General features: G+C 39.8%; 1 protein-coding gene across 4 annotated transcripts in view; it reads left to right on the forward strand.

Moving 5' to 3' along the window:
- LOC133376405 (neurabin-1-like) overlaps nucleotides 1-8419 on the forward strand; it is an 82416-nt gene extending 73997 nt beyond the window's left edge. For 2 of the 4 annotated variants that reach the window (XM_061608478.1, XM_061608479.1), the window contains exons 17-19: nucleotides 2112-2228; nucleotides 4168-4356; nucleotides 7174-8419. In XM_061608478.1, coding sequence (XP_061464462.1) covers nucleotides 2112-2228; nucleotides 4168-4356; nucleotides 7174-7341 — 474 coding nt within the window. In that variant the 3' untranslated portion in view covers nucleotides 7342-8419. Of the gene's footprint in view, nucleotides 1-2111; nucleotides 2229-3820; nucleotides 3953-4167; nucleotides 4357-7173 lie in introns of those variants that run through there. The other 2 variants (XM_061608480.1, XM_061608481.1) reach the window with 2 other exon arrangements.
- Nucleotides 8420-10611: the final 2192 nt, after the last annotated feature.

Below are 10611 nucleotides of genomic sequence, written 5' to 3' on the forward strand. Positions count from 1 at the left end.
GGTTGGGGCCATTGGAGACAGTCTAGATTGTGCTTCTCAAGACTGAGAGCACCCTTGTTGTAGCCCTCTAAATCAGAAAATTAGGGTCAAAGAGCAGTCCCTCCCTAGCCAGGAAGAGTGTGTAGCATTGTAGAGCAGACATCCTTGGGAATCTAGTGAACAAAAGGCCCAGATGTCAAGTGTGGGACAGGTAGAGATGCAGCTGGATCAGCTTCTCTGTGGGGAACTTGATTGCATAACTGGCCCTTCAGAAAGTAAGCTTAAGAAGGGCCCTGAGAATGGAGCTGGCATTATGTCATCAGGTGATCGATGAGTGGGATGGCCTACCTGCCTGACAGTTGATGTTGGTCCACAGGCGTGGGGACAGTTAAGGATCTGGCCCAAAAATGTTCCCCACCCCTTCTCTACAACTTATTTCTCTAGCTGTAAAGCAGGAGGGCAGAACCTTTTCTGGCTGGTAGATCAGATCCTTACCTCCCACCCTTGCTGGGCCAAATTTCACAGGTGGGCAGGGCTGCGAACCTGTCAGTCACCTGACATCACTACGTTGTGCTTTGAGGCCCCAAGTGTTGCTTCAAAGAGCAGCACAGGACTGCTTGCAAAGGGGCTTTCAAACAGTCTTGTGCTACTCTTTGAACCTCAGGGTTTTAGAGATTTAAGGAATAGTGCTGAGGGACAAGTACTGCAGGAGCAAGTGCTTGTTCCAGCAGTTTAAGTTCCTGATTGTTCCTTTGAAGCCCTGACCTTACCTGCCCCACACCTGACATCATGTATAATGTCAGATTTAGGACGGGTGGGCATGGCTTGCACAAAATGGCCTCACAGGTGAAATGGTGAGGCCTGGTGTGCCAAGTTTGGCGTGTGGGCCAGAAGTTCCCCACCACTGGTGTAAAGGTTACAAACTCATCCAGCTGCGTAGTTTAACGTGGTCTTCTTCAGACACAAGGCATTTTTTGCTCTGTGGAGATCAAAATAGTTGGTTGCAATTATATTTAAAGCATTGTCAGAATTTGGAAGTACCAAGTGATTTGATTCACTGTGATGTTTTTGTGGGAGATAAACAACAAGTTGTTGTAGTTGTTTTTTTAAAAAAGTAATCATTGAATTTGCTCAATGCAGTTGGTTAGGCTAGAGATGAATCAAATACTGACTTGGATTATATCCTCACAAAAGAAGTATGCATAGCCTTTTTTTGATTTCATGAATAAGTATGAAAATCAATTCTTAGTGAAAAATTTTTAACAAGTACATGGAAATCAAACATCTACAGTACAGATTCAAAAATGTACAGTACAGTTTTTATAGAGAAGTTAAGCGATGCCATACTTTGACAGACATAGAAGAAATTTGACAAATATTCTAGAATTTTGCAGACAGAAAAATGCATTATTTTGCCACCCTGGGCTCCTACTGGAAGGGTACAATATCAATCAATCAATCAAATAAATAAATAAATAAAGTTATGTGGTGATCAGCAGCATGTCTGGTGTAAATTAGTTTCAGATTGTACTTGGAATATATATGCACAGCAAATTATACTAAGCGAAGGGGGGAAATCACAAAGAAGGAAATTTACCATAAAGGTTAATGCTAATGGCTTGGATAAATAGGGCTTTCCAGTCAGTTCCTTCCATCTGTAGCTTTGTTCTTTGCATCCCTGGAAATCCTCTCCCAATGGTTGAGAAAAACCTTCCAAACAGGTTGGCTTGTAGTATGTGAACTATAGGGGGAAGGGGTTCAGCAAAAATTTGCATTATTGGAAGTGCCCAAAATATTGCTAATGGAATCTTGGATTTCAATTTGCATTCAACAGATCATATCTAAGACATGCAGGTATTAAGGGAATGAATTCACAACTAACCCTATGTGTTGAAAATAATCCTACTAGAACTCTCTGAAAGTTCCTACAGATTATAGGAGCCTATCATTTACGTATTATAAATTGGGAGATAATAGTAAAAATGACTGTAGATAAACTTATCTCAAACTTACTGTAGATACAAATGATTAGGTACTTGTTATTTTTTTTAAAAAAATAAGATACTGTGTCTCCTTGTGATTTATTATTCCAAGGGGAAAGTTAACAACACATTATTTTCACTTGTTTGCAGAGTAGAATTGCCATAGATGATTCATACCATAGCAAGCCAAGTTGTGATCTGTCAGGGTTAGTGACAGAGCCACATCTTTCAGGGCGTTCACACACTTTAACCTTCTCTTCAAACGAGGTGAGTTTCAGTGTGTCTTTGTGTATTGTTGATGTCACAATTCAGACTAGATGATTGATTGATTGATATACTGATTAAATGCCAAAACAGCATATACACTCTGCCATTTAGGTTTGTCTAAAATGAAAATATTAGGTTAGCATTACACCTTAATATTTTTATAACCTAACATTGAAACACATACCTAGGAGACAAGAAATTAGCTCCTTATCAATTTCCAGTTTGAAATATTCATAATGTTTCATCATATTAAGCTAATCTTCATGTAATGCTGAGCCAAAACATGGCTGAATGTGAACATGAGGGTTCCCAGAGGGAAAACTGCAGCTGATGTGCCCTTGATGCTGCACACGAAGCCATAGCTTGTGGTTTGTCTCACTCCAGACAAACCAGGCGCTGTAAATCTAAGAACAAGCCTTGGTTATAGCTGAAGATTTATCTAGAACAAGACAAACCATGAATCTGGGTTCTTTGGACAACATGCTTAACCAAACCATGGCTTAGTTCACAGCAGCACAGCATCTGAAGGACCTGGGGACGAGTGCAGTGGCCACAGTCTCTGCCTGGGAGCCTGCACATTTTGCTGACATAGTGTGACGTACCATTATGTGTAAACCATTGACTGTTATTTTCAAACGTGTTTCATAAATAAAACAAGTTTTGGATTTTAAACTGCAGCACTTCTTATCAGAGCATAACTACATTTATTAGATATTAACTATCTAGATGTAGAGATCACTGATATTTAAGTTAGAGTTAAATATTTAGGTGAAGTTTCAGCACTGATGATATTACTGAAGAAAAAAACATTTTAATTACATTCCTAACTTATAAGAAAACAGCTAATTGATAAATGGTGTCACCAGCCAGTACAGTGTGCTTTATATGCTGCTGGCATTTGTGTGAATGGCATGTAATAACATTTCTAGCAGTATAGAGGGATCTTCCTCATTTCTAAACTTAAGATGCACAAGTCATTTGACTATAGAGCTTAATTCTTGCTGTGTTACTCTTAAAATTGTGTTAGAGTCTTACAAAGCCAAACATTTTTTGGATTGCCTAAACTGGATCTTCCAAAACTACATAATTCAGTACAGAAGATTGTGTGGTGCAAACTAAGGTCTGCCTTCATTATGGAGTTTCACAACTCATGTAGCACCTAGTCTGCAGCTGCTCTATTCTTACAAAAACTTTTGCTTGGGAGACTTCTGTGTCTGTATATTACGTTGACGTATCATTTTTCTTTAAAATTACTCTGTCATTCAGTTTTTAGACAGATACTGTTCCTTGGTGTGTACTCTCAATGCAACCAACTGGATTTCATGCTTTATTTTCTCTCTTGGCAGAAACTAGGACAATCAGGAATTGATCTTTAGTTCATCCCTAAGAATTGAATTTATATCTCTCTGAAAGGAAGGATGAGTTAGGGTATTTTCAACTGTACAATGTTTTTGAGTAAATATTGGATGCTTCTTTGCTCTGAATATTTTAATGTAACAAAAGTTACAGTAATTTAAAACTTTTTTTTTTACATTTGGTATGTGTAATCAGAAAATGAATGGATTTGACAATACTTGTATGTTATTAAACAGTGCCTGAAAATACTACAGCTCACCAACTGGGACAATTAAAATTGGGTCATCTATTTTGAGTCCGTTTTTTCATAAAGGTGTTCAGGATGACGGTTGCTTGAAATTATTATTCAGGAATATGTAAGTGTTCTGCCACTTTATACAATATAGAAATGAAATAAACAGTTCTGTGTTTCAAAATATGATAAACTAAAATATTGGCAGTGGGAAACACGCTCTCAGAAGTTTAGTTACTTAAAATCCTTGAGGTTTTCCTATATAAGAAATGCTGGGCATTTTTTATAAAAAAATATATATAAAAAATTGAAATACTATATACCTGAGTAAAAGCTGTTTTGCTTTACTAGACTTTAGATGATGAACCATCAACTACAGGGAAACAAAACCAGTGGCACAGTAGGCCCATTTCTGAATGGACAACACAACAGGTATGCCATTGGCTAATGGGAATAAACATGGAGCAGTACATTGCGGAATTCACAACCAAGAATATAGATGGACAACAGTTAATGCTGCTTGACAGTGAGAAATTGAAGGTAAGCTTGTGTCCCAGATATGACTCTACCCTCTTTGGCTGATACCAGTTGTATAAATTATGGTGGGCAGCACTGGCCGTTGTGCAGGTTACAGGTTAATCCTGTTTACTTCCCTCTCCTCATTCTGGAAAATAACTTCTGGTGTAGCGTTTCTCAGCTTGATGCTCTCTGGATGTTGTTGGATTGTGAACTCCCTTCAGCCCTAGCCAGTGTGACCGATTGTCAGGGATGATGAGAGTTGTAGTCCAAAACATTTGGAGGGCACCATGTTGAGGATGGCTGTTGTAGTGTGCAAAGGTTTGGGTCTCCCCAGGATACAAAAACCTAGTTGGTAGTCAATTGCTCTGATTCAGATGTACTGTTACATAGTGTTTAAGCAGCAACTCATCTCCCAAATCTAAAATGGTATCTGTTCAACCATTTTGAAAAAAACAACTCTTAAAACAAGGAGGTGACACAGCTTCCATAGGCTGAAGTTTCATTGCTGAAGTGTTTCTTAATACTTAACCTAAACCTGTGTCCCTTTTGTTTCCCTTTGCCTTTTGACTATTCTTTTGAATGCTGGGGTTCAAAAGCCCAAGGATGTCTTTATGGCAACATTGTGGACTTTCATTCATATATCTCTTTTCTTTAGGCCATTTTTATGCCGTGGGAGCTTTAGCTTGGTCTTACATTCTACTTGCTGTCTTATGGGAAGCCAAAAGAGATGCACTGAACATCTGAATCTTGTGGAGGTCCTGATGATAAAAAGTGCATTATATATACATTGATAATTTTAGGGGCTGGCTTCCTTCATTAAATTTTGTAGAATCATAGAATAGTAGAGTTGGAAGGGGCCTGTAAGGCCATCGTGTCCAACCCCTGCTCCGTGCAGGTATCCAGGTTAAAGCATACCCAACAGATGTCCAACCAGCTGCCTCTTGAATGCCTCCAGTGTTAGAGAACCCCCCAACATTAAAATGAATGTATTTTATGCATGTTGTTGTTGAATAAGAGTAAAAAAATTCATCTTAAGTTAATATATAACAAACGTTAAAGATATCAAAAGTTCAGAAATAGCTAAAGGAGCTGTCTGAGCTTATCAGATGTTGCCATCTGCTGATTAAAAGGTATACTGCACCCAATAACATATTATTAGCTTTTCGTATGCTCTAGTACAGTGGTTCCCAGCCTTTATGAGTACGGGACCCCCTTTATAAGCTCAAATAATTTTGTGACCCCCTCCCTCCAGGAAGGCAGCTTGGCTGCCAGGAAGGAAGGGGGAAAGGAGCCTTTTCTTGCAGCCTTGCTTCTTTTTGCTTCACAAAAATCCCTCTCGTTCTGAGTAGGGGTGTCATCAGCAGTGGTAATCCCCTCTTCTTCCAGGTAGCTCCACCCACAGCCTCCTTTGGAATCTGTTACGTATTTTATAGGCAGATGCCTGCCTTTGGTGCACCTGAAAGATGCTCTGCCACTCCAGCAAAAGCCCTCCCTTCTCGTTTGAAGCAAGGGGGAGGTGTCATCTGCAGCAGTAGTGGGGAGCAGACAGTGTCCAGGGAGTGACGTTTTAAAAATAAATAAATACTTTCTTTACTGTTCGCGGCCCCCTCTGGATTACTTCGCAGGCCCCCTGGGGGTCACGGCCCCCAGGTTGGGAACCACTGCTCTAGTAGATGTGTTTATTTGCTCTTCCTTTAGGAAGCTCACAATTGAAGTAAGGTAGGCTGTGTGAATGAAATTCACTGTGTACCTATGACTAGTCACCTCCTTTGTTGAGGAAGCATTTGAATTCAGATCTCTTCAGTCCAAGACTAGCACTTTATCTAGTACACTAATTGAGGTGCTCCCAAAGGCTTATAAGTGTCCAGTCTCTTTATTTTTGTTTTGAAAAACAAACGTCTGTGCCCCAATACAAATGGTTTTTGAAACTCCCCTCAAGTTTAACAGCAGTTTCTCCAGGGTTAAAGAACGTTGTTACTGTGAAGATATACTAGTCCAAAGCCCTATTTGAATATGTGGAACAGGTCACATGCTTCTTTAGGTTCTATGGGATGCTACCGTATTTTTTTTTAAAAAGAGAACCCTGCTGAAGAGATTGGTGCCAGTCCAAAGAACTTGCACTTAAGCCCAGTAAATTAATGGAATTTAAGATAGTTGGGATCATCTACTTTGTCCTGTTAATTATTGCCAGCATTTAAGCACCACTTATTCAAGTGGCCACTGCACCATGATTGTGCTGCTAAACTTTAATGTGATCTGGTCTGTATATGGATAACAGCTGACAACAGTTTTCATGACTATTGAAGTGCTTCCTTCAGCTTCTACAGTCCAAGGAATTGTAGTTAACAGTTGAGTTCACACTAATCTTACCCCACATGATTATGGGTATGCTCATGGATAAGTATCATGATTGTTCACAAATATGAGGGAAATGTGTGGCCCATCCCTTTAGGTAAGTTATAACTATGTATTTAGGAGTAAAGGAAATTCTAAGTATTAATATTTGGCAATCCAAAGTTTTGCTCCTCTTGCAAAAAATGTCTGTGTACTCAATAAGTTGTCCTTTTTGTCTGACTTCACCATCTCTTTTCAGCATGTTCAAGTACCTGTATCCCTTTTATATACATACTTAGTTTTATAGTTTGTACAAGGATTCAGTTTCCATGTTGGTTTTGTTGTGATACTAATTCCTGGTTGTAAATACTGCAAGAATAATTTTTAAAGTCTGAAGACGTAGACTGTCATTTGTGAAAGTTCATGCCACAATAAAGGGCATTTGTTTTTGCTGCGAACTCTGCTATTTTGTAGAATCTAATAAAATAATACTTTCTTTGAAAGGCCCTAGGAGTATCCAGTCAAAATGACCGATCAACAATAAAGAAGAAAATTAAAGATATTAAAAAAGCACAAGAAAAGCTGGAGAAACAGAAAGAAAAGTTTCAAAAGAAAGAGAAAGAAGTCCGGAGAAGTGGCAGAGTGGTGGCCACTGTAGATTCAAGCTGCTAATATGATTTAAGATACCATATGCAACTACTTCATTTAATGTAGTCACAAGGGCTAGTGGAACTATACCAATGTAATGTTTCCTTATCTTTATTTTATCAGACTTGCTTCAGGTTGCAGAAGTGTAAGAATTGTATATTACTGTAAAATTATGAATGGGGGAGGGGAGAAATGATAGTTTTTACAATATAGGGTTTTTAATCTCCCATTTCAACAGTCCTTTCTCATTTATATGATTCATTAAATGAAATATTTTCAATTTTTATACTTAGATTATTAATATGTACTAATGAGCAGTAAATTAACTGTATTAAGTAATATGTATATATGTTTGACTATTCTAGCTCCCTGAAGTGTCTATCAGAAGTGGTATATACAATTTTTTATAAATAGGATGTGAACAAAATTATAGTATAATGTTGGGTGGTATCTAGTATAGAGATAGTATCAGGTCATTATGTTCTGTTGAAGATAGTTTGTTGCCACTAGTGTTGTATAGAGGAAAAATTAAGTTTAAAAAAGTCATAGAAAGTTAATTTAATCGTATTTCAGATTTAATGATGTTTAAAATCCTCTGTTCTCCAGAGCTCAATTTAAATTCAAAATGTATTGTAGTAATATAATTCATGCTTTGCATCTTGCTTTCTTATTTCCTAAAATAACACTAATTTTCTAAGTATGTTGAAGCAGGATTTCAAAGCAATTTTATACACTTTTGTACGGAATGTGGTTTTATAGTTCATTAAAGATCAGATTGTAATACATACATTATGCTTTCCTACTCAAGATTCTGAGGACCAAAACTATATTTTTACTAAATTTCCAATGCTTATTGGTCTTCCAGACTTAAAATACCAGGTTGGGAATAGCTAGAAAAAGCATGAAGTGCTTGGCTGCTGCATTGTGTATAATACACTGTAGACTATAAAATGTCTTCCTATTCATGAATTGCATTTGTTTTCCAGAATAGTGTAAAACACAATTGCCATGTGCTGTTGGGTAACACCACAATCTGTTGTAGGAAAAAATAACTACATTAGCATGGCACTTTTGAAAAACGGAATAAATTTCATTCAGAAAAGAGGAACTTGTATTTTGGAATTGTAACTGTTTCTGTTTTATGTATTTATTTATTTATTATTTGATTTATATCCCGCCCTTCCTCCCAGCAGGAGCCCAGGGCAGCAAACAAAAGCACTAAAAACACTTTAAACATCATAAAAACAGACTTTTAAATACATTAAAACAAAACATATTTAAAAACATTTTTTAAAAAAAGCTTTCAAGACTTGAAACATTGGTTTTAAACAACAAAGTTTGAAAAACATATTAAAAAGCAATTCCAACACAGAAGCAGACTGGGATAAGGTCTCAACTTAAAAGGCTTGTTGAAAGAGGAAGGTCTTCAGTAGGCGCCAAAAAGATAACAGAGATGGCGCCTGTCTAATATTTATGGGGAGGGAATTCCACAGGGTAGGTGCCGCTACACTAAAGGTCCGTTTCCTATGTTGTGCAGAATGGACCTCCTGATAAGATGGTATCTGCAGGAGGCCCTCACCTGCAGAGCACAGAGATCGACTGGGTATATAAGGGATAAGACAGTCTTTCAGGTATCCTGGTCCCAAGCTGTACAGGGCTTTGTACACCAAGACTAGAACCTTGAACTTGGCCCGGTAGCAAATGGGCAGTCAGTGCAATTCTTTCAGCAGCGGGTGACATGTTGGCGATACCCTGCCCCAGTGAGCAGTCTCGCTGCCACATTTTTCACCAGCTGCAACTTGTGGACCAACCTCAAGGGCAGCCCCCCATAGAGCACATTACAGTACTCCAGCCTGGAGGTTACCAAGGTGTGGACAACTGGTCAGGCTATCCCGGTCCAAAAACGGCTGCAGCTGTCTTACCAGCTGAAGTGGTAAAAGGCACTCCTAGCCACTGAGGTCATCTGGGCCTCTAGCAACAAAGATGGATCCAGGAGCACCCCCAGACTATGAACCTGCTCTTTCTGAGGGAGTACGACCCCATCCAAAGCAGACAACTGACCAATTATCCGAACTCGAGAACCACCAACCCACAGTGCCTCCATCTTGCTAGGATTCACACTCAGTTTATTGGCCCTCATCCAGCCCACCACCGAGTCCAGGCAGCGGTCAAGTGGAGAAATAGAGCTGGTTATCAGCATATTGCTGACACCTTGCCCCAAATCTGAGGACTACTCCCAAGGGCTTCATATAGATGTTAAACAGCATGGGGGACAAGATGGTACCCTGCGGCACCCCACAGCACACCTGCCAGCGGGCCAAAAGACAGTCACCCAATGCTATTCTCTAAGAATGACCTTGGAGATAGGATCGGAACTACTGTAAAACAATGCCTCCAATACCATTGGTGAGATACCAAGTCGGCCCAGAAGGATACCATGGTCAATGGGATCAAAAGCTGCTGAGAGATCAAGTAAGAATAACAGGGTCGCACTCCCCCTGTCCTTTTCCCAATAAAGGTCATCCATCAGGGACACCAAGGCCGATTCGGTCCCATAACCAGGCCTGAACCCAGACTGGGATGGGTCAAGATAATCTGTTTCATCCAAGAGTACTTGCAATTGCTGTACCACAACCCTCTCAATCACCTTCCCTAAAAAGGGGGTATTTGCGACCAGATGGTAGTTGTCACAAACCAGTGGGTCCAGGGTGTACTTTTTCAGGAGTGGTTGGATCACCATCTCTTTCAAGGTGGCTGGAACCACTACCTCACACAATGATGCGTTGACCACATCTTGGATCCACTCGGTCAACCCCCCCATGGCAAGCTTTAATAAGCCAAGAAGGGCAAGGGTTGAAATGACACATTGCTGGCCGCATCAATGGAAGCACCTTGTCTACATCATCAGGCCACATCAACTGAAACCATTCCCAAGAAGCTGAAGCAGACGTTGCACTGGACACCTCATTGGGGATTACAGTAGATGTGGATGGGGCATCAAGACTGCTACAGAGGCAAGCAACTTTACCCTCAAAGTGCCTTGCAAACAATTCAGTGGGCCTCCGAAGGGTCTAAAACTCCATTTCCTGGAGTTGATGTCAACACACCCGACAATATGGAAAAGCTCCACTGGAGGGCTACTTGAGGATGTGATGGAGGCAGAAAAGTGGGCCTTCTTCGCCACCCTCATCACCACACAGTAGGCACGGTTATGATGTTTTACTTGTGCCCGATGAGCCTCACAGCACATCTTTCGCCACTTGTGCTCTAGCCATTGTCCAGCCTGTTTCATTG

This window comes from Rhineura floridana, chromosome 2 (genome assembly GCF_030035675.1).
Source record: "Rhineura floridana isolate rRhiFlo1 chromosome 2, rRhiFlo1.hap2, whole genome shotgun sequence".
NCBI classification, from domain to species: domain Eukaryota; kingdom Metazoa; phylum Chordata; class Lepidosauria; order Squamata; family Rhineuridae; genus Rhineura; species Rhineura floridana.